Genomic DNA, 24,913 nt, shown 5'->3' on the forward strand with positions numbered 1-24,913 from the left:
TTATTTGAGTGTAGTTACAGGATGTGAATTCTGCTCATAGTGTCCTGTCTTCCGCATTAATTGTCATATGATGCTGTAAAACTGCTTATGGTTTTAGCATCCATCACCTTCTCCCTTGTGTGAGTGTATACCTATGGAAGTGTCTATGAATGTAAAAACAGACTACATAAAATGCTGAATGATACATGAAAATAGCAGCTACACTCTTTTGCTTTGGTCATACTGTACTGATTAAAACTTAATTAACAAGCTTTCTCATAATTACAAATTGGCAAGCTCACTTAAATTGAAACGTTGACACTATGTACAAATTTAGGTTGTTTATCACATGCTAAATAGCATATTGAAAGATTTAAATCAATTCCAGTGACCATGACAAAGAGCAGCATAAATAAACGGCGTAATACTCACCCATCGCTCGAACTAGGTACAGTATAGCAGCCACCGGAGGTAAGAGAAAAAAAGTGATGTTAGAGTTCAGAAAGACCTTCAGGCAAAGGAGACATGCTAAGGGAGTAATAAATATTAGTAACACAAGTTGGATGCACCATACTATATAAATTAAGTGTTGTGAGAAATACATGGAACACCATAAAGCCTATTATTACTATTATTACTATTATTACTATTATTACTATTATTACTATTATTATTATTATTATTATTATTACTATTATTATTATTATTATTATTATTATTATTATTTTACAAGCAGGAGTACAACAAAAGCAAACCAGTATTAATGCATCAAACTCTATACTTTTAATGCTTCTTTGTAATCTAAACTACAACAGCACCAGAATGGTTCTACTTATCAATATTGCCTGAGGTCCCCCTCTCCCTCCCCCACCCCGAGTCGGACTCTGGTTTCGAGGCCTGACCACGGAGGATTGACTAGGTGCCAATTCTTAACTGTTCACCTTTGTTCAGGTGTAAAACGGTGGGTGGGTAATGTTCTAGGGAAATTAATAGGTAAGGATTACCCTGTGAGCTATGGAAAGGGAAAACTCTCAGTCTACTAATAGGATCCAGAAATAATTTTTTTTCCTATACCCACATGTGTATATACCAAAAAAAAGTCATTTACTGTAATCATGCGTGTCTGTAAAATTCCTATAGTGACTTTCTAGACAACAACCTAGCCTAGATTTACAGGTGTTACTACACGTACTCTGACATTCCTACAGTCTCACTACTGGTTTAGAAAACACTGCAAGTGCTGCCTGTTCTCTGGAACCCTATTGCTTGCTTAGTTAGTAGTAGCTTGACTCATGGTTCACAACCTGTTGATGATTCGGAGGGCCAATATCCACCTGGCTGCTGGTCTGATCAGCCAGGATGTTCGACGCAACTGCTCGCAGCCTGACATATGAGTCAGCTTGATTAATCACCTTTCTTTGAAAGTGTTTGTCGAGTCATCTTTTTGAACACTACTAGAGGTCGCCCAGATTTATGTGAAGGGGAAGAGTGTTGAAAAGTCTTGGGCCTTGATGTTGATCGAATTCCCTCTCTCAGCATGTTTATTGTAACTTTGCTTTTCAGTGGGCTATTTTGCCTGCCATGCCTTCTGATCTCATTGGTGTTATTACTGTGTGCAGATTTGGGACCAGTTCTTCTAATAGTTTTCAAGTGTAAACTATTATGTATCTCTCCTGCCTGCGCTCTAGAGAATACGGACTTAAATTTTTTAGGGGGTCACAACAATTTATATGTTTTATCGAGTGGATTCTAGCAGTTAAAAGACCTTTGCATGTTCTTCAGGTCAGCAATTTCTCCAGCTTTAAATGGGGCTGTTATTGTGCAACAATATTCCACTCCAGAGAGCACTGGAGTGCTCTCAAAGGTGTGCTTGGAGTGGTCCACAGGCCTACATATCCATGTAGCCTGGTTGGTCCGGCACTTCTTGAAGAACAACAACTAGTTTTCTCTTGTGGGTGTCCACGTTCGTTCCAGCAATATTTCTTATACTCACTGGGAGTGTGTTGAACAACCGTTCAACACACCTACAGGCAACAGCCTGTAGGACCTAGCTCTCACAAGTCAAGCCTGGCCCTGAGGAGTAGAAGAACTCCCAGAACCCCATCAAGAAGGTAACACACAAGCGGGTAACACTATTGAAATGAAAAGCAATGTAAGAGATTTAGGAGTAATCATGCTGGAAAACCCTTACTTTTAAAGAACACAACAAAGTTGCTGTGACAACTTCAAGAAAAATGACAGGTTGGATAGCAAGAATCTTTGAAACGAGATGCTGTGGACCTCTGATGTTTATACAGTGTTCTCTGATTGTGCCTATTGCACCCCTGCTCTTCACTGGTTCTATTCTGCATTTTTTCCCATATCGTTCACTTCAGTATGTTGTTAATTTACTGTGTAGATTTGGTACCTGCCCCTCCAGTATCTTCCACGTGTATATTATTTGATATCTCTCTCGTCTTCTTTCTAGTGAGTACATTTGGAGAGCTTTGAGACAATCCCAATAAATTAGGTGCTTTATTGCGTCTATGTATGCCGTACATGTTCTCTGTATTCCCTCTATTTCAGCAATCTCTTCCGTTCTGAAGGGGCAAGGGAGTATCAAGCAGTACTCAAGACGGAACAGCACAAGTGATTTGAGTAGTACAACCATTGTGATGGGATCCCTGGATTTGAAGGTTCTCGTAATCCATCCTATTATTTTTCTGGCTGATGCAATATTTGCTTGGTTATGCTCCTTAAATGTTAGGTCATCAGACATCATTATTCCCAGATCTTTTACATGCTGCTTTCCTACTATGGGCACATTTGATTGTGTTTTGTACCCTGTATTTTGTTAAGATCCTCATTTTTACTCTACTTGAGTACCTGGAATTTATCACTGTTAAACATCATGTTATTTTCTGCTGCCCAGTCAAAAACTTTATTAATATCTGTTTGTAGTTTTTCAATGTCTTCAGCAGAGGTAACTTTCATGCTGATTTTTTTTTTTTTTTTGTCATCTGTTAATTAAGGATGACAAGAAGCTGAGACTTCTATTTTTGTCTATATCTGATATGAGAATAAGGAAAAGCAGTGGAGCAAGGACTGTACCCTGAGGTACAGAGCTTTTAACTGTGCTTGGACTCAATTTTATTTGGTTGACTGTTACTCTGTTTTTTTTGTTCTACAGAACATTTAATATCCAGCATCCTACTTTACCTCCCTGCAAACACACAACGCAACTGTCCCTATTTTCCGCTTGATACAACTTGTAATAAAGTTGTTACATCATATTATAATGTTTTTATGATGTATTAGAATGTTGTTTCAACTTGTTAGGTGTTGTTAAAACTTGTTTGAATGTTGGAGTAATGTCATAGTTTCGTTTGATCCCAATGACTTCATTTTGTGTGCTATAACAAGTGTGGTAAATGCCATGCTTCACCATAAATATTGATCTTATAAAAATACTGGTCACATCAACTAGTCATAGATGAATGACAATATTATAAATTATAATTAGCAACTATTTTCTTAAATAATATGTTATTAGCCAACACAGAAAAGCAATGTTTATAGAAATTAGACCTAAGATGGGAAATTAGTGCAAATGAAAATGTTACTAGGGTAACTGATTGCTGTAAAGCATGTTGGGTGAATGTGATGACCAAACCACACAAACCAGAAGATGTCGAAATGATGACTTTTCGGTCTGTCCTGGGCCACTATCAAGTCACACACGACTTGATGATGGTCCAGGACGGGCCGAAACATCATTGTTTCTCCATCTTCTGTGTGGTTTGGTCATCACATCTTCAGCCACGTTATTGTGACTCATCGCCTGCATTTGGGTGGGTGTGGTCAGAGTGACAAGTCAGCTCTTGTGGAAGGGACATGTTATTCTCTCTCATTGTTGGATTAAAAGTTTACACTTGGAGATGACATATGTCATGACACCTTTACTGTTGGATTAATAGTTTACACTTGGGGATGGCATATGTCATGACACCTCCACCATTGGATTAATAGTTTACATTTGGGGATGGCACATGTCATAATGATTTCACCATTGGATTAATAGTTTACACCTGGGGATGGTACATGTCATGACACCTGATGCTTTTATAAACACTGTTTTATGTTAAGGGCAGAAATAATCAAATTGAGGCATGAGGTAAGTTGTCAGCAGGAGTGTGAAGAGCCAGTGAAAGATGCACAGGTGTCTGTGCAGAAGGACTACCACAAGGTGAAGCAGAAGGGAACCAAGTTGCATAACTAGCAGGTGATTTGTAATTAATTAAGGAGTGAAACACTCAGCAAGAGATGATAAGATAATAACCATGAGCAAGACTGTGACGGTTATAATAACCATGAGCAAGACTGTGACGGTGATCTCAAACTCCTCAGTTTTAATGCGAGTGTATAGAGAGAAATATAAGAATGAAGGTATGGCTACAAAAGGATTCAACAAAGATGAGAAAATTTGGCCACTGGGTATTCCCAAGTTATCTTGAGGTTATCTTGAGATGATTTCGGGGCTTAACGTCCCCGTGGCCCGGTTCTCGCCCAGGCCTACATTTTGTTACACATACTCCAGGAAGCAGCCCGTAACAGCTGTCTAACTCCCAGGTACCTATTTACTGCTAGGTGAACAGGGGGCATCAGGGTGAAAAAAAACTCTGCTAATTTGTTTCCACCTTCACCGGGGATCAAACCCAGAACCTAAGGACTACGAATCCCGAGCACTGTCCACTCTGCCGTCAGGTTAGACACAAAGATCGTTTTGTTCTAAAGATGGGAGAAATAGGATGAATTCATGTCTTCTTAGGGCTAGAGTTGGAGATATTCAACAAATTGGAAACACTTATAGCTTGATATTAAGTAACCTAAACCATTTTTGTATATATATAATGAAGCCTCAAAAGCTTTTTTATTAACAATTCAAAGCGTTATTTTTGTAGCGTTTCTACTGGTATAGATGGAAAACGCACGTCTCATTCTGAATGACACCCACCAGAAGACGAAACACATTTCTATATACCAGTAAGGGAAATCTGATTGTTGTGAATGGTGTGTATGGTGACTTTGCATGAGGCTGTGTTGCAGACATTCATCCTCTGCACTGTACTGCCAGTTGCAGTATATTTAGTTACTCGGGTTCTCGTGAAATGTGTCATTGTGATCTTGTTGGCGGTAATTCCTAGGCCAACTTGAATACATAGTACATGCACTATAGGTCTAGGAAAGGATAGGTTTGGTTGTCATCATTTTTTCTCAGGCCCTCAAGAAAATAGTACAAAACATGGATTTTGGGGAGAGGGTGAAATAGCCCATATTTTGCATATTTCACCCACAATCGCTATAGGCACAATACTTTTTGGAGGATACAGAGGTTGTTTGAATAGACTCGTTCCCTTAAAATAAGTTTATTCAATTTTTTTTGTAACCACACTCCAAAATGACAGTTCATGTATAACAACTATTAAACATAGACAATAGTGTACATTTTGTACTACTGGAAAATTAAAATCATAAACAAGCAGAAGAAAAAATAATAAAGAACGATAACCTTACCAGTCCAAGGCCTAATTTAATATATTTCTGGCCAATTGTGCTCAAATGGACTATATTTAGCCCAAGATGCATTAGGATAGGCCTAGGATATTTTAAATTAGCCCTAAGACAGATTAAGTTGTTGTTTTCTTAATATTTTCTACTTTATTATTTACCAACAGTTTCCACTTTTCACAGTACAAAATATCTATGTTAACAGTCCTAATTTTGTCCATCTGCTTCACAGCCTTTGTATGTATTATCAATTTGAAGGTTGGTTGCTTTCAAGTGAATTCAAAATCATCCATATAAACCTGGGGCCAGATTCACAAAGCAGTCACGAAAGCACTTACGAACCTGTAATTCTTTTCTCAATCTATTGTGGCTTTATTTACAATTATTAAACAGTTAATGGAGGCTGTTTATAACAATAACAACAGTTGATTGGCAAGTTTTCATGCTTGTAAACTGTTTAATAAATGTAACCAAAGCCATCAGAGATTGAGGAACGACGTACACGTTCCTAAGTACCTGCGTTACTGCTTCGTGAATCTGGTTCCTGGCGTATTTGAACCCTTAAGCACCTCAGCACATTGCAATTTGAGCATAGGAGGTAATTGCTGATGGTGGTGGTGGTAATAATAATAATAATAATAATAATAATAATAATAATAATAATAATAATAATAATAATAATAATAATAATAATAATTATTCAGTGTGTCGGGGGACAGAAAGCCAGAGTGTATTCATACACGTTAGGCTTGTATCGAGGCCCCCCCCTTCCCCAGGTCGAATTACTGACCCTGCCCAAGATACAATTCCACAACAAGCTGACTAACTCCTAAGTACCTACTTACTGCTGGGTGAACAGAGGCATTAGGTGAAAGGAAATGTGTCCAACCATTTATGTCCCACCCATGATTCGAACCCTGAATTCTCGATTGTGCGAGGATAATGAGCCCGACTCTACTAACGGGACCGTACTACTGATTGGAGCCATTTAAAGGCCAAGCAAGTTAATTCAAGATGAAACTTCTACATCAATGTTCATTTTGACTGCCAAGGTGAAGTAAATTATTAAGACTTTAGATCTGCCACTTGCTTCCATTTGTGTTATTTTAAAAAAAGAGAGTAAGCTACTAAGAAAAAAGTCATAAAGTGAAAAAATAATTACAGCACTTATCAACCCTAAAACAATTCATGCAATTTAAGTTGTAAAGATTGAATTACAAAAATTTCTTAATGCCCACCTTCTGTAGCATTCATTAAGGGTGCTTAATAAGGTTTTAAGGCCTTTCTGACTAAATTCTTGCACCCACTGTATCCGGTTACTGCGAAGAGCTACTTGCAAGCTCTCCAGAACTTTGAAAATGGCTTTTACACTGAGGTCATCACGCTTTAGGTACTCTATGTATTCCATTGGTGTCTCAAATTTGTGTTGCGTCTGTGCCATCATCTGTTAATAAAAATAAAAAGACTGCATTACAGTTGTGACTTTCTGTAACACATTAATAAGAAACAACAAATCAGTCTGGACTGTAAACAAATTATGTAATAATGAAATGCATGATAATTAACAAATCTGTCCACTGGCAAAAAAAAAAATAGCGTTGAGTATAATGAAGTGCACCCCCTCTCAGACCCAGCTAAAAAGCAAGCAAGAGAAGTTCTACCAAGGCCAAACAATACGAGGTGGCAGTACAGTAGCAGACATTAAGCAGTGATCCAGACAGATCACACAAGGAAGGCTAAAACAAGAGAAAAGGATATGAACGTAACCTGATAAAGGGATAGAAAGAGTTAGAAGACTTGCCAATACTGCCTGGAGATACCTGGAGAGGGTTTTGGGAGTTCTTCTATTCCCTGAGCCTGGCCTGGGGTCAGGCTCAAAGCTGCCTCTAAGTACTAAGAGTCCTTAAGAGTACTTAGAACCAGGCTCGACCCGTGCCTCCATAATTCACACAAATGTGAAACCAGAACATCTGCTACCTGTCAAACAATGCAAGTGACAGTACAACAGATTCAAAAACTTCACATGCAGCGTCAGCAGTCTGGACCCATCCAGATAAGGGAGAGACCATCAGTGTGGAGGAGGAAGCAGGATTGAACTGACTACATGGAGACAGAAAAATAAAGTGGCCAGTAAAGGTTTCCAACCTGGATGACATGAGTAGGAGAAGACCCTCTGGTTCCAATCCACAAAAACTAAGTCCATCTTGAGGGCCTCGGGAATGTTCAGGAAATGGAGCCACATACAGCCAACTAATGATTTCATGCCAATACAAACAAGTTCACCTATGGATGGCAAAACATATCACATCTCAATTATGCAAAACGAGGCACCGTACACCTCTCACTGGAGTCAAAATAGAACTAACTAGGGAGAGAGCATCTGCGAGCACATCAATATTCCTTAATTATGGATTGCACTGTGAATTAAACCCTGAGAAGCCAAAAGTGAAACTATCTAGAGATTCCACCCAACAGGAAATGGACCAGTTGAACCTGCCAATGTTCTTGCAATGAACCACCAGAGAGTAATCAAAAGAGAATTGGAGAGCCAAGCCCTACTGGAAAGGATTGTATCAAAATACCATCTAGATCACCACAAACCTCAACACTGTGATGAAGAGGAGAGTACCACAAACTTTGTTTGGCATGATGAGTTCTGGAGACTAAGAACCCTGCTGACATCAAATGCATTCATGTACAGTTGGAGCTGACATCACGGAAACAAACCGTGAAAGTTTAAAAAACCAGCATTGAATGTAATGAAACGCCATTTTCTGGGTGAGCCCCGGAGGCTCCCTGGAGCATATCGGGCTAATGTATGTTATATTAGACCGGGACATTAGCTAAGGAGTTCAGACCTACCATGGACCAGCGCCAGAACCTGGCCCCTTCAGAGAGGTTTCAGGGAGCAATGGCTCTGGAAAACCCCCTTGTGGTTGGGGTTTTCCTTATCTGCCATCGACCGGGGTTAGGCACCCAGAAAGGTAGGCATAACAAAACAAACCCCACCAGGCAAATGAAAATAAAAACAAAAGAAAACCCCCGCAAAAGTACACCGTCTCCAGAGGCAACAGGAACCGGTCGCTGCTTAGGTTGCAGGTCGCGCAACACCTTGACACCCTAACCAGGACAATACCAGTCCCTACCCAAGGCCAAACAAGGGCCCCCAAGCCTCAGCTGGCCCCAAGGGCGAGGCAAAAGCCGAGCAGCAAGAACCTCTACGGGAATAGTTCCTGAACGCCCCAGGGAAGATAACCCTGTCACGCAGGGGCAGTACTCACAGGGCGCTTAGGGAAGGAAGCCCCTAAGCGCATGCAGCCCCGGCACTGATGAGGTACTCCTGGCCACCACACAACACAACACACGGCAGAGAACGCCACACAAGGCAAACACCGCCTAGGAAACTGAGGCCAGAGAAGCGTCTATCCTGGTTGACATTAGCTTACGAACTAATGCTAGGCAGCCGGCGCGGTAGGTCCGGGGCTCACCCAATCCCCCTCTCGGTGGAGGGAGGGCTGCGCGGACGATCGGCGCGGCAGTAAAGTGTGATGTTTGCTTGTTTCCTTGGGATTGTAGAGAGTTTCAACCTCTCTGTTCATTTTTTTGTTTTAGTTTTTTACCATGTGGGGTTTGTTTTGTTATGCCTACCTTTCTGGGTGCCTAACCCCGGTCGATGGCAGATAAGGAAAACCCCAACCACAAGGGGGTTTTCCAGGGCCATTGCTCCCTGAAACCTCTCTGAAGGGGCCAGGTTCTGTCGCTGGTCCCTGGTATGTCTGAACTCCTTAGCTAATGTCCCGGTCTAATATAACATACATTAGCCCGATAACCTCCAGGGAGCCGCAGGGGCTCCCCACAGAAAAGGAAAGTGATGATGCAAAATCCACCTCAGATATGATAGGGGCCACTTGGCGCAGGCCCTCCCAGGTCGACAAAGCTCTAACCGGTGCAAAAGGTTGCACTCGTTACACAACACCTTCAACTGCACATGGCCCAGAGTGTAAATCACACAAGTGAAATTGGGGCAGCCACTACAGGTATAAGCAGAAATGTCATTACCGGCCGAACACAAGGTGCCAATGAGCACAAGACAGCAAAGTCGAGGGAGGAAGATTATCTTCGTCCAGCTGAAACTTCCTCCTGTTGACCAGGAAGCTATAGTGGTAGAACCAGTGAAGGACAAGACCACACAAGATTAACAATTGGGAGCCTCGATGACAAAATGGATTTGCCATCAAGGCAGGCAGAGAATGGGTCCCACAAAGCCATTCATCCTTGAGAATCACCCGATTTAAGCCTGGAAAAGGTTCTGGCAAGCAGGTTCAGCCAAAAATAGAAAACTGAAGCATCTCACTTGAAACCCCAGCCAATCCCAGAACCACAGATGGATGTGCACATGCCAACAAGCATTCCACAGATTCAGAAAAATAGGGTAGGACTGATGACCAAACCACACACCAGAAGATGAAGAAACATTGATGTTTCAATCTGTCCTGGACCATAATCAAGTCATGTGAAAGACTGATAACGGTCCAGGACAGACCAAAACGTTGTCATTTCTTCATCTTCTGGTGTGTGGTTTGGTCATCATGTCCTCAGCCACGTTATTGTGACATCATCTGCATAGGATAGGACTGGCTCGTTATCACTGGTTTCACCTAGGACATTGTGGATACCCAGAATGATGGCAAGAAACATGAGTGTTGAGCTTGGAGAGATCTAAACTGAACTGGGGCTAGGCGAAGCCCTTTTTTTTAGAAGCAGAAAAGAGGTGGTTCACCATATGTTAGGAGAACATCACCATAATAAAAATATCTGGTCCAATAAGTTGTATATGACAGTACAGGAATTGAAGTTGACCTAAGAAATAACCAGAAATGCCTGAGGAGGAGAGCACAAAATCCAGTGAAGACTTTTGTTAACTAAGCAGAAAGCCCAGGCAACTATAGTCCAAGCCTACCAGACGGTCCTCAGACATCTCGCCATCACACTATCACTGAGGCAAACCACAAAAGGGCAAAATAATCATGACTCAAATGGTTGGCACCACTACCTCATTCAGGAACCCAAGAAGATTGAGATCAGGCCCATGAAAAATGAGGTGGCAACACCGGGTAAAGCAGTCGGAAGGAGTCATCACCTGCTGCTAACACCTGAACTACCTCCTCCTCTGGAATGAGGAGTGTGTAGAACATGGAGGCAAACTACTTGGTTCAAGTTATCAAAGCTATCATTGCAGACAAATGGGCCGGATTCAGCAGTGACCCATGTACTGACGAGCCTGTACAACTTTACTCCGTCCATGGAGGCTTTATTTACATATCATAAACAGTTAATGAGCTCCGAAGCACCAGGAGGCTGTTAATAACAATTACAACATTTGATTAGGAAGTTTCGATGCTCGTAAACTGTTTAATAAATATATAAAAAGCCGTCAAATATTGAGAAAAGATGCGCGGGTGAATAAGTAGATGTAATTACCTAAGTGTAGTTACAGGATGAGAGCTACGCTCATGGTGTCCCGTCTTCCCAGCACTCTTTGTCATATAACGCTTTGAAACTACTGACGGTCTTGGCCTCCACCACCTTCTCCCCTAACTTGTTCCAACCGTCTACCACTCTGTTTGCGAAAGTGAATTTTCTTATATTTCTTCGGCATCTGTGTTTAGCTAGTTTATATCTATGACCTCTTGTTCTTAAAGTTCCAGGTCTCAGGAAATCTTCCCTATCGATTTTATCAATTCCTGTTACTATTTTGTATGTAGTGATCATATTACCTCTTTTTCTTCTGTCTTCTAGTTTTGGCATATTTAATGCCTCTAACCTCTCCTCGTAGCTCTTGCCCTTCAGTTCTGGGAGCCACTTAGTAGCATGTCTTTGCACCTTTTCCAGTTTGTTGATGTGCTTCTTAAGATATGGGCACCACACAACTGCTGCATATTCTAGCTTTGGCCTAACAAAAGTCGTGAACAATTTCTTTAGTATATCGCCATCCAAGTATTTAAAAGCAATTCTGAAGTTAGAAAGTGTAGCATAGGCTCCTCGCACAATATTCTTTATGTGGTCCTCAGGTGATAGTTTTTTATCTAGAACCACCCCTAGATCTCTTTCTTTATCAGAATTCTTTAAAGATTTCTCACATAATATATAGGTTGTGTGGGGTCTATGTTCTCCTATTCCACATTCCATAACATGGCATTTATTAACATTAAATTCCATTTGCCAAGTGGCGCTCCATGTACTTATTTTGTCCAGGTCTTCTTGAAGGGCATGACAATCATCTAAGTTTCTTATCCTTCCTATTATCTTAGCATCATCAGCAAACATGTTCATATAATTCTGTATACCAACTGATAGATCATTTATGTAGACAATAAACATCACTGGTGCAAGAACTGAACCCTGTGGTACTCCACTTGTGACATTTCTCCAGTCCGATACATTGCCTCTGATCACAGCCCTCATTTTTCTATCAGTGGGAATGCTTGTTGAATCTTGGCCAAGGCCGACAAGGAATCCACTGAGAGTGCAGTTAACTATGTCTGCAATTGTGAGAAAAAAGGCTCAAGTTAACAAATAACTAAGAACTTCTGCCAAGCGGAGCTCACACTTAGTGATCCGAGACATTTGCCTGGTGAATCAATACAATTATCCTGACAAGCTGAGGCACTCATCTGAAGAGCTTGTACAATCACAATCACCCAGAGAGCTGTGGCACCACTTGAGGATTCAAGGCCTTCATCCAAAGACCCAAAGAACTCATCTATGGAGCTGGGACATCCTATCAGACATATCTACAGCATTCCTTGGTGATGCGATAACCAAACCACACACCCCAGAAAAACAAACGATGACGTTTTGGTCCATCCAAGACCATTATCGAGCCTTCACATGACTTGATAATGGTCCAGGAAGGACCAAAACGTCATAGTTTCTTTCTTTTCTGACGTGTGGTTTGGTCACCATATCTTCAGCCACGTGACTCATTCCTCTGCATTCCTTGGTGACCTGAGACACTCGCCTGTATACCCGCTGCAACCCTCCAGTGGAGCATCCAGTAGATCTGGGGCACGTACTCGTGACCCCAGAGCATGCACTCTGAAATCTGCATGACCAGGCATATGGGTGGGAAGAATGAGAAGACCAGGCATATGGGTGGGAAGAATGAGAACGACCAGGCATATGGGTGGGGAGAATGAGAACGATCAGGCATATGGGTGGGGAGAATGAGAACGACCAGGCATATGGGTGGGAGAATAAGAACGATCAGGCATATGGGTGGGGAGAATGAGAACGATCAGGCATATGGATGGGGAGAATGAGAACGATCAGGCATATGGGGTAGTGAGAATGAGAACAACCAGGCATATGGGTGGGGGAGAATGAGAACGATCAGGCATATGGGGTAGTGAGAATGAGAATAACCAGGCATGTGGGTGGGGAGAATGAGAACGACCAGGCATATGGGCGCTGAGAAACAGTCTTACCTTATGATTACTCGCCAGCATAAGCCTCATTTTGTCCACTGGTGTTTTCATCAACGCACTCTCATCAGCTATGTTCATATCTGTTATCATCTGCTGAAAATGGTCTTTTACCTGAAAATAATGAAGATATGATTACATGAAAAGTCTTTCTGAGCAAAAGATGTGATTGTTTGATGAAGCAAATTCCTGCTTGTCCCTATAAACAAGATTATCAACAGTCAAGGCAGGTCAACATTCAATGTCAAGAGTAACAGGGATCCTATCACACAGGCATGTTGGGTCACACTGGTATTCACCTAGTTGTGCTTGCAGGGGGTTGAGCTCTGGCTCTTTGGTCCCGCTTCTCAATTGTCAATCAACTGGTGTACAGATTCCTGAGCCTACTGGGCTCTATCATATCTACATTTGAAGCTGTGCATGGAGTCTGCCTCCACCACATCACTGCCTAATGCATTCCATCAGTTAACTACTCTGACACTGAAAAAGCTCTTTCTAATGTCTAGTGTGCTTACCTATCAAGTGTCTACAGGTAAGGAAGACACTGGAAAATACTAAATCTAGTTTAGAACTATCTTGCAGACGAGGAGTCATAATAATGTGGCTGAAATATGTTGACCAAACCACACACTAGAAAGTGAAGGAACGACGATGTTTCGGTCCGTCCTGGACCATTCTCAAGTTGATTGTGAGAATGGTCACAATCTCACAATCACCTTGAGAATGGTCCAGGACGGACCAAAACGTCGTCCTTCCTCCACTTTCCAGTGTGTGGTTTGGTCAACATAGAACTATCTTCAAAAGGCTCATTCAAATAAACCTAAATCTGTATCAAGGACTATTTAACATCACAGGGACACGACGTGATAGTGGTCCCGGACGGATTGAGATGTCGTCGTTTCTTCATCTTCTGATGTGTGGTTTGGTCATCATCACAGGAACAGTCTAGAAGCAGCAGCTAGTAGGCCCGCTCAGCTGTTATCCCCAACTGCCACTAGGTGGCATCAACTACATGTAAACTGGGTTCACTGACTGCCCACCTAACATTTTACCCGTCATAACCACCCATAAAGCATAGGGAGGAGGGGTAGCTGGGAAAGAATAGAGGGAACAGGAGTACTGTAACGGTTTTGCCGAGATATTTAGTTACCCCTGATGCACACCATAGGCATTCAAAGGCAAATTTCTCAGCTACACCACTCAGTTGCTCCCTTAGGCAAGAGTTGAACTGAAAGGGCTAAGGCAACAAAAACACAACAAGAGGGTTGGCCCATCTACACAACAGAGTAGTGCCAGCATAAATACCTACGTCCCAGACAGAGACTCAAGAAGCTGTGTAATGGCCAGCTCATCAGCCACCTTGTTGAGCACTATCCCAATATGACATGAAGTGCCAAAGCTGCGAACATAAGCAGCTGGTAACACAATTGGGCTTCTTATAGCCAAGTTGGGCTACAAATAGCCAAAAGTACCAAACATAAACAGTTGGAATGCAATTGGGCTCCATAAAATCCAACTGGGCAACAGAGCCCAACATGGCAACCCAGCCCAAAGACAAAACACCACTTAACTGATAAAAAGAGACAAGCCAGAGTGACTAGGACTACACCCGAGCACCAAGAGAATAGAACTGAATGTGGGGCGGGGCCGGCTAACCCTATATGCCTCCCTCCTTCCCTCAAACGAGAGGGAAGGTGGGGCTAACTAGAGGGCACTAGTTTTATGAATCTTGATGGGGTTTCATTATTGGGGGGAGTTCTTTTGGCAGTTTTAGTGCTGTGGACTTGTTTTTAACCATGCAGTAGTCTGATTTCATTCGCCTAACTTTCTGGGCGCTTCCCTGGTGGTGGGAATTATTATTAACTTTAAGTGTAGAGTGTTCATAGGCCATCGCTCCCTGTGCTTCTCTGAGGGGGCAAAGTTCTGGCTTTTAGTCCCCAGTAGGCCAATAGAACTCGGTGACTGATGGCACTAACCAGTGAATAATAGCTTCAGAGAGCGAATGGAGATTCCCTCGGAAAAATAATAATAATACAGTAGAGGAAAAGCATAAATTTAAGCTTTAAAATGTACAGTACGGTAATAAGTATAATTATATTAAAAATCATTAATTTCTGCAATTAAATATAATTTAATAAATGCAATCATACCTATTTAAATCAATACAGTATAAAATAAATCATTAAGAACTTTTACTAGGTAATAAACTTCTCAATTTGAATTTAATAATAATACAGCAACAATAATAATAGAATTCTATTATAACTATTATTTTCTATGGTTAATAAAACTAATTGAAAAAATATTGTATATAGGAACCTGGTCATCGGTGAGATTAGCAATGTTATATTGGTCTTCTTCTATTTCATTAAGGTCTATGTCAGAGTTCGGTCTAGGAAGGTGGCTGCCGCGTTCCTTCCCGACCGTCTTCTTCTTGGAAGTCCCCGTGAGCATCTTGTCCATCTTGGTCAACTTAACCAAATACAAAAATTATAATTAAAAATATTATCTTAATAGGTATCAGCACAAGATAATTAATCAATTATTTTAATATTTGATGCCATATACTCTACTGTGCAGTACTATTTTAATCCTTCTTAGATAAATCTATGCAAAGCACTATAATTTAATGGTACAGTAATAAGTTTCTTGTAAGTTTTCAAAACAGAAACGCTTAAATGAACAAATTTAAAGTATAATATTTAATATGCATAATAAAGACAGATGCAGTTAAAGAATTACAATTTCCTCAGTGATTTTGTCATTCAAAGATACATTAAACCTATTTAAAATACTCTACAGAAATTTGACTCGAACAATTTTTTTTAACTACCCTAAAATGCCTACCAAAAATTCTTTAGAAAAAACTTACGAAGCTCGTGGATTTGGATTTGTCGCTGCGTGACATTTTTCAAGCGGGGGACAAGAACAACTACACTACAAACAGGATAAACGTTATCTTGATTCTTGGAGCTACATTGGATTTCTGCACCGACTGACTGTGGTTAACCTGTAAAAGGAGGCTTCAATTAGACTGTAAACAAATAATGGAAAGTGGACATAGCTTATTTCTAACAATAAACTACTAGTACTTGCCCAAATACAAATTCATGACATTTATGCATTACACTGTACTTAGCAATACAGTAATACTGTACTGTAAACAATAACTTAATAACAATTTAATAACAGTGCCAAGAGTTCACATAACTGTTTATGTACACTAAAGTACACATTTACACGTCAAAATGCAATGACCAATATTTTGGGTCGTTCATGCCCAAAACCTGACAACAGTACAGTATTGTATATTTTTGGAGACATGGTAAATACAGTAGTATTAAAAGAAGTAACTACTCATGTTGACCAAACCACACACTAGAAAGTGAAGGGACGACGACGTTTTGGACCGTCCTGGACCATAACGTCGTCGTCCCTTCACATTCTAGTGTGTGGTTTGGTCATATTGTGATTCATCGCTTGCAAGTAACTACTCATATCTTTGAAGTCCAAAGTTCATTGTACAAATTCTATCAAATGAAAAAACCAGCATTGACCATAATGAAACAGTTCATTCTGGTTGGCCTCGATGGCATCTTGGAGCTGGTCGCACTCGGTCAGCTCCACATACGAGTCACAGCAGCCCAGAAGTTTCTGGAGTATCTTAGAAATTATGCCATTATCGGGAGAAGTTAATATGAAGGGCTTTATATATAATAATTCATTGTCGGGGGACAGGAAGCCAGAGTGTATTCATACACGTTTGGCCTTTATCAAGGTCCTCCCTCAATGGCCAAATCAAATTACTGATCATGCCCAGGACGCAACCCGACAACAAGCTGACTAATTCTTGAGTACCTACTCACTGCTAGGTGAACAGGCATTATGTGAGAGGAAATGTGCCCATTTCTGTCCCACCCAGAATTCGAACCCGGAATTCTCAATTGTGAGTTGAGAACGAACCCGACTGTACTACTGGGACCCATACCGGGGCCCCATACTGAGATGAACTATTATAACTTGTTAAAGTCAAGGTTTTCGAACAATGCATAGTACAATACAGTACTATGTGAAGAAAATTTGATTAAGTTTGTGATAATTAAAATTAGTTCTTGCACTATGTACTGCACAATTAGAATATATTTTATGGATTATAGTGACAAATTTTTTAATAGTAACCTTCGTTCAGTTAACAATAATTTTACTAAAATTAAAATAAACAGTATATACTCTTCATAATTAAAAAAAAAGTACTGTTCATAATTTTATAACGTACATTTTTATATTACAGTATGTGTTATAATGCTGAATTTATAGTGAGGTACAGTGTATGAATAAAATTTCATGCATTAATGGAATATGTTTCTGTGCATTCATGCAGTGTATGATTTGCTGTATACTTTAATGAGCAAGTTTTGCCGAGCATACTCTGCTACTAAATAAGAAGAAAACTGTCACGCAACTCTGGAAGCTCACACACCATGATACAATATCAGGTCATTTCCTGTCTCAAAATGATATCAACTGGTGAAAATAACAACAACACATTTTCTTTATAATATTTTTTCTGAAGTAGTAGTTCACAGTGCAAGGAATTGCCACCAAATGCTAAAACCCCACTAATGCATATTATTAGTGTAGTGCATTAGGATGAGGAGATCCATGAACTAGGCTTACCAATCTCTTCAAAACTTGTATGCAAGCTGAATAGTAATTCCGAACAAACACTTGTGAAGTTCAGTAGATATATTTTCTTTTGGGAGATAACTGTTTTCTCGAGTTGTTATTTTATGCAGGTATATTCCAGGATTCTTCAGTTTACAGCTAAAAAATTACACGTTAGGTATTCTATATGCCAACACTGCAACACGACGAACATATACAAAATGTACAGCATATTAATAAACAGAATTATAGTGTTCAATATAGTATTGTACTTCAAATTGTTTTAACTTTTGAAATTCCCCTAGGGAAGACAAAATACTAAAAGAATGTTTTCCATGACACTGAGGAATCACATTACAAGGGAGTAATCCAATGAGACATAACAAGCGAGCGGTTGAGCAAGACACCTGTTGATCACACCGAGGGACCAGCTGATGGAAGGGTTGCCACAAGTCTCCAGAGAAAGTGTCAGCATGATTCTCGCTGATTACATTCCCTGTCCAAAGCCTCTAATGATGTTCATGTATACACATTGCTATGCAGTACATGTAAACAGTTTGATTTGAAACCAATTCAAGCTGTTTTATTGGCAATCTAGGCTAAAGGAAAAATTTAACATTTGTCAATTTCAAGACATACATCCTCTATAAACATATTTATCACCTTTCAAAAAATGCCTTCCCTCAATACAATGAACACAATGCTAGTAGATAAATTCCAAAACAAAACAAAACAAAAATACAAGCCTTCTGAAAGAGGTCTGACAGCAGTGGGAGCTCAACCAACGAACAGCACAGATGCCCTTGAACACCTGTGTGCATATGGAGCCACAGGTGTGCACTAGGCAGCTGGATGGGGAGGGAGGGAATAGAGGCAGCCACTCTTGGTGCCTGAATCTATCATGCCAAGCAATTTACCTGACTAGTCTTGCCTTTTTGGAATATTGTACATTATCCTGTAGTGTTTGTATATACATATATATGTATATGATTGTGTGTGTATACACACACACACACACACACACACACACACACACACACACACACACACACACACACACACACACACACACACACCCATATCTTAAGAAGCACATCAACAAACTGGAAAAGGTGCAAAGACATGCTACTAAGTGGCTCCCAGAACTGAAGGGCAAGAGCTACAAGGAGAGGTTAGAAGCATTAAATATGCCAAAACTAGAAGACAGAAGAAAAAGAGGTGATATGATCACTACGTACAAAATAGTAACAGGAATTGATAAAATCGACAGGGAAGACTTCCTGAGACCTGGAACTTCAAGAACAAGAGGCCATAGATTTAAACTAGCTAAACACAGATGCCGAAGAAATATAAGAAAATTCACCTTCGCAAATAGAGTGGTAGACGGTTGGAACAAGTTAAGTGAGAAGGTGGTGGAGGCCAAGACCGTCAGTAGTTTCAAAGCGTTATATGACAAAGAGTGCTGGGAAGACGGGACACCACGAGCGTAGCTCTCATCCTGTAACTACACTTAGGTAATTACACACACACACACACACACACACACATATTAAAAGAAGGTATTTGTAGTGTACAGAAGATTGCAAACTATCAACTGTAACGGATAATCATCTTAATTTAATTTTTTTTAATTTTCTATGAGTCTATGTAATAATCTATAATCAGTATCTGATTATCTACAGAATTATGATTATCTATATTTATAATCAACAAAACATAGACCATACTCAAATACTGTATAATAATTACTGTACCTATAATCATCTATAGTATCTAATGCCAATATTTATAATAATTACCTATGATTATTTTGATCATCAATAAGCATTATATAAAAATCAAAATTTGTGCCCTGAAGCTACATAAACACCCTATACCCCCCCGAAGTGCCAAGGGGAGTTAGGGGACAAGAATAAAGGCTATGGCTTTCATCCTTGATTATTATTATTAATCAATCATAACCATTTCCTTATGTCAAATTGTAATTATACATTAAACAATGTTTTATTTAAAACCACACACCAGTGTCTTTAGCTTTAGACTGATGTAGGAAGCATACACAGGATATCACAAAGAGGAATTCCTGAAACCAGCAACTTCAAGAACAAGTGGACACAGATTCAAGCGAAGGAAACAAAGGTGCCGAAAAATATTAGAAAGTTTTTTTTTTTTTTTTTTTGCAAACAGAGTGGTAGACGGTTGGAACAAGTTAAGTGAGAAGGTGGTGAGATGAAGGTTATGGTGGTGAAGGTATGACAAATACGGCAAAGCGTACTGGGAAGATGGGACACCATGAGTGTAGCTCTTATCCTGTAACTACACTTAGGTAATTATCCTATAGGGCAACAGGTCTCATTTGAAAATGAGACAAAGCAGACTGTAGGACCAGAAAAACATTAGACAAACCTGAGACAATTAGCATATGCAAAGTTTACAGTAAGGTTACCATGTTTTTTGTTTAGTTGCTTGGTTTGGTGTGCTCTACCTTTCCAATGGATTTTCTTTTGACCTCAGTTGGCCTTGTATACTCTGGTCCCCGTGGCTCAGTGGTAAAGCACCTGAGGCACCTAGCACTCAGGAACAAGAACCTACCCAAGGTAAAGGTGTACAGCTGAACACCCAGACCCCAGTTCACCAGGCAAGGAAGAGTGAGAAGCAAAACAAGAGCCCCATGATACAAAAAAAAGTCACCCTGGGAGACGAGTGCAGAAAAGTGCATCAAAGACAACCCCAGAACCCTGCTACAGCAGCAGAAAATGCCGGTAGATGGGTAGACACTGTCACCACGAGAAAAAACTCACAAAAGACTGACTGCTCAGCATCCCACACAGTAAGATGGATGCTCTCCATGGGACCACCCAAAGGCCTCATAAGAGACGTCCAGTTGATCTCAACGTCTCTGATGAGGAGGTTTTGCAGGTCCATTGTGGCCTTGCCTCTGATCTCTTAGTTGTAACCAACACCAGGAAGTATGGGTATGCCACCAGGATGTTTCATCTGAAATTTACCGGTCCTGTCCCCTCCACAGTCCTCCTCTGGCATACTGCTTATGATGTCCAGTAATATTGCATCTCACTCCTCAGGTGCTTCATTTCCCACCATTTCACTTACAGCTGTTTGATTTGCCACAAGGTGTACTGTGCAACCTGTGGGGGGCCACCACAGTCACCATGGAGCGGAGGGGTACAAGTTGTATCAACACCCCACACTGATTTTTCTACAGCAGGTCACACAAGGCAACATCCAAGTCATGCCCCAATGTATGACCCGCCATAGAAAACACCAAGTCATATGGTGATACATATGACCCCTTTTAAGCAAATTTTGCCAGTACTGTATAACCATGTACTCTCCTTCACCAACTTTAATAGCCACAGCAACTTGGTAGGGAAATTATTGGGGGCCTGGAAAGCTGTACTTCCTCTAGCTCATTGCTCACCAGTAATTACCTAAGTGAAGTTACAGGACGAGAGCTGCGCTCGAGGTGTCCCATCTTCCCACGAGCATAGCTCTCATCCTGTAACTACACTTAGGTAATTACTTGCAAGCGATTACCAGACATTACCTTTACCAAACACTACCAGTGTAAAGTCTTAATGTTAACCCTTAAACTGCGCAAAACTGCATACTGTATGAAGTTTTGAGTAACTGACACAAAAGTGCGCATCACTGCATATGAAGTTTTGGAGTACTAGGCAAAAAACTAAACGGCCTGCAGATACACAGGGTTCCACCTTCCTCAGGGCTTTTGTAAACAGACACCATTTAAAAAAAAAATTGTGGGCAACATTCCCGGGTGTGAGGGCCTCAGTACTAAGTGAGCCACCAAGGCTGGCGCACGCAGCATGAGCTCACAGTACTGCTGTTCAGTTTGTGACCACAGCATCGCCTAAAAATGTAAAAAATACATGTAACTGGTATTATTTAACGATGATAGTATTACAGACGACCCCTGACTGTGATATAAATGACCAGGATTCTGATAATAGCAGGATTGTTGTAATAATTTGCGCTGTGCTGTGGGAGGAGTAATGTTGAGGGAGGGAGGGCTGTAGTGTCGTCTGCCAAATCTGTGTGGCCACCTGTTGCTGTCTGCACTTACTATACCAGCTTAGTGGTTGGCTATGGTGAACAAAACATGCAGATATTTATATATAACGTCTGTATATAGTGAATAAAAGCAAAAACAGTGTGGTGGGAGGAGAATGTTGGCGACTTAAGGTGAGGGAGGGCTGGCTGGTGTGCCGGCCACGCCTTGCCGCTTTTTGACTCGGCATACCAACTTAGTGGTTCGTTATGGTGAAGACAAATGTAGATACTTATATATAACATGTATATATAGTGTAATAACAGCAAAAGAAGTGTTGGGAGAAGCCATTTTAGTGAGGGAGGTGGCATCATCTTTCAGACTTGTCATGCTGTGTAAGGGTGGCCACTATGCTCTTTATGCACTATACCAGCTTAGATGAACAGTTATGGTAAACAAAACATGTAAATACTTATATATAACATCTGTATATAGAGAATAAAAGCAAAAACAGTATGGTGGGAGGAGGATGATGGCGAGTGAGGAGTTTTTGAGGGAGTGGCGGCAAGTGGCTGGCTGGTTGGTGTGTTGTAGCCACTTCTCTTTGCTTTTTGACTCACCATTTAAACTTAGTGGTTTGTTATGGTGAACAAAACATGCAGATACTTGTATATAACCTGTGTATATATAGTGTAATAACCGCAAAAGTATTTCTTCATTGTTTTATGAACATAATAATTGAATCTATAATATGCACACCATATTTTTGAGTACAACGATAATTCACACATTTTATTATATAAAATGTGTGAATTATCGTTGTGTTTTTATTATATAACTATATTTTATTATATAACTTTTATTAAATAACTATATCACACTACACACTAATGAATAATATTACTGCAAAAAAATAAAGAAAAAATCGGAGACATTGAAATAATTAGGTACATAATTATATCTTTGTGACAACTCCCGCCTGACAGTTGGGGCGAAGCAGACCTCTCCAACGCTTGCTGTGTCAGCGCCTCTTTTTTTGCCAGACTTTCCACCCTACTGTGGCCAAAATATGCCACTTACAATTTTTTTATTATTTTTTTCCGTGATCAGGGAACACAAATGAACACTTATAAGACGAAATATATATATATATATTTTTTTTTTTTTTTTGTGCCTGTGGGTGTTGAAAGCCAAATAGCCCAGAGCCGCTTAGGGTTAACTAAAAACTGGCACTCTATTTCTCCTCCAGATTCTACCTGGCTTGTACCTGGATGGATGTGTTTGGTTTCGAAGATTTGGCAGGAGCTTTTTTTTATGCTTACCTTGTGATTACTTTACAATGATTTTGGAGCTCAAGGTCCCTGCGGCCCAGTCCTCAACCAGGCCTCCTGATTGCTGGACTGGTCAACCAGGCTGTTGGGTGCGGCTACTCCAAACCTGACGTATGAATCACAGCCGGTCCTTTCTAGATAAGGACTCTGAGCCTTCTTATATGTGTCCTGTCTCACCTTGGTATCAAATGTAATGAGTTGGCAAATGTGGGGGCGCATCCTAGGCTTATGTTCCAAGGGACAGTCGGACATCTCGCCTCCAATCCGATGTTAATCAAGTCTTTCAATGGGCCACAGAAAATAACATGTCTAATGAAGATAAGTTCAAATTACTGCGCAAAACAAAAACATCAAAGTGTAAACCACACATAAAACACAGTCATACCACACTATTGAAAGAAATGAAACATTTAAATTAGTGGTATTGGGTCAGCCTTCAAATTTTAAATCTGTATTCCCTAGAGTGCAGGTGGGAGATAAACTTAATTTACATCTGGAAAACATTCGAAGGATTGGTTCTAAATCTGAAAACAGAAATAACTCCACAAGAGACCAGAAAGTATGGCACGATTTGCAAAATCATGCATTGAAGAGCAAAGGTGCAATAGGCATGCTGAGAGAGAACTTGATCAACATCAAAGGCCCAAGACCTTTCAACACACTTTCCCTACACATAAGATGCATAACTGGCAAACTCTTGTAGTGTTCAAAGAGAACTCAACAAGCACCTTCAAGGGCTACCTGATCAACTAGGCTGTGAATCGTATGTCAGGTGCCAGCATCCGTATCAAACAGTGGTTGATCACAGCCTGGTCTGAGACCAAGCCTAGGGGAAGATTGATCCTCGAAATCACCATCGGGTCCAACAGGTCCACTGGAGGCAGTTGAAGCTCAATGCATCTTTCAACAAGCATGTTAGCAGTGGATGGTAAACAAGTGGCTCTCAACCAGAAGAGGCCTCTATTGGTGCTTGTAGGCATGGCACAGGAAATTTACACTGGAGAAAGCAATCACCCACCTGCAAATTGACCAAAACCTGTCTTGGAGGCCTGGTCGACGACCAAGCCGCGGGGACACTAAGCCCCGGAAGCACCTCAAGGAGGGCACGTGTTCTAATTGCATCCAATTTACGATCCGTTTTGCCAATGGTGCCTTTGTCACGTGGTACCTATTACACACTTTCTGTGAAGCTGGACATAGTCTTTTAGCAGTACCATCTCCACTTCCTGCTCTGGTGCAGCAGGGCTCCATAGGGCCTTTAGCTGTCACAGTTAAATCAACAACATTGAGTTATACCAGGTTAGGGTCAAAATAAGTTTGCAAATCCCTCGCAATAGTTTGCTTGTGGGCTAAATTTTGAAGGCCACATATGAGTATACCACTGACCTGCATGTATGCAGCAACATTAGCACTGTTGCAGGTTTTCAAACAATCTGAAGGCTCTTGTCATTAATCCACAGATGACACACTGATTTTCCACGATAATCTCTTACTACTCTTGGGGTTTCTAAAACAATTTGCACAGTCAATAACAAGCTGAAGAGGGAGATAAGCTATTATGAACACTGGGAAAAGGCAATATCCTCGACCTGTTGAATCATAGGTCAGGCCTCGCCCATTGAGCACCCACGACCGGGGGGGGGTCACGGATCCTCGGCCCCTCTCCCTCTACCCACGAGCCCTGGCTCACTAGCCCTCCTTAACTCAAAGTCTCCCACAGCAGACCACCGGCTGCATGGCTAGGAGGCGGGACCGCACGCGGCAAGGGCTGACATCACCGCCAAAACATTTTTACAACGCTCATCATACCTGACTTGGGCGCCATCTTGCCACTTTCACACCCATAACAAGCCCCCTTCTTAAATACCCCTTATGTAGTA

At 40.9% G+C, this 24,913-nt stretch overlaps 1 protein-coding gene across 7 annotated transcripts in view; it reads right to left on the reverse strand.

Annotated features, from left to right (window-relative positions):
* The window catches only part of dia (diaphanous related formin 1), a 72,066-nt gene that overhangs the window by 46,999 nt on the left and 154 nt on the right, over window positions 1–24,913 (reverse strand). For 2 of the 7 annotated variants that reach the window (XM_045743628.2, XM_045743632.2), the window contains exons 1-6: window positions 24,420–24,881; window positions 15,883–16,020; window positions 15,330–15,482; window positions 13,014–13,124; window positions 6,765–6,970; window positions 412–423 (exon numbers count right to left, since the gene is read on the reverse strand). In XM_045743628.2, coding sequence (XP_045599584.1) covers window positions 412–423; window positions 6,765–6,970; window positions 13,014–13,124; window positions 15,330–15,482; window positions 15,883–15,918 — 518 coding nt within the window. In that variant the 5' untranslated portion in view covers window positions 15,919–16,020; window positions 24,420–24,881. Of the gene's footprint in view, window positions 1–411; window positions 424–6,764; window positions 6,971–13,013; window positions 13,125–15,329; window positions 15,483–15,882; window positions 16,021–17,687; window positions 18,114–24,419; window positions 24,889–24,913 lie in introns of those variants that run through there. The other 5 variants (XM_045743630.2, XM_045743629.2, XM_069334701.1 and 2 more) reach the window with 5 other exon arrangements.

This window comes from Procambarus clarkii, chromosome 31 (genome assembly GCF_040958095.1).
Source record: "Procambarus clarkii isolate CNS0578487 chromosome 31, FALCON_Pclarkii_2.0, whole genome shotgun sequence".
Lineage (NCBI taxonomy): Eukaryota > Metazoa > Arthropoda > Malacostraca > Decapoda > Cambaridae > Procambarus > Procambarus clarkii.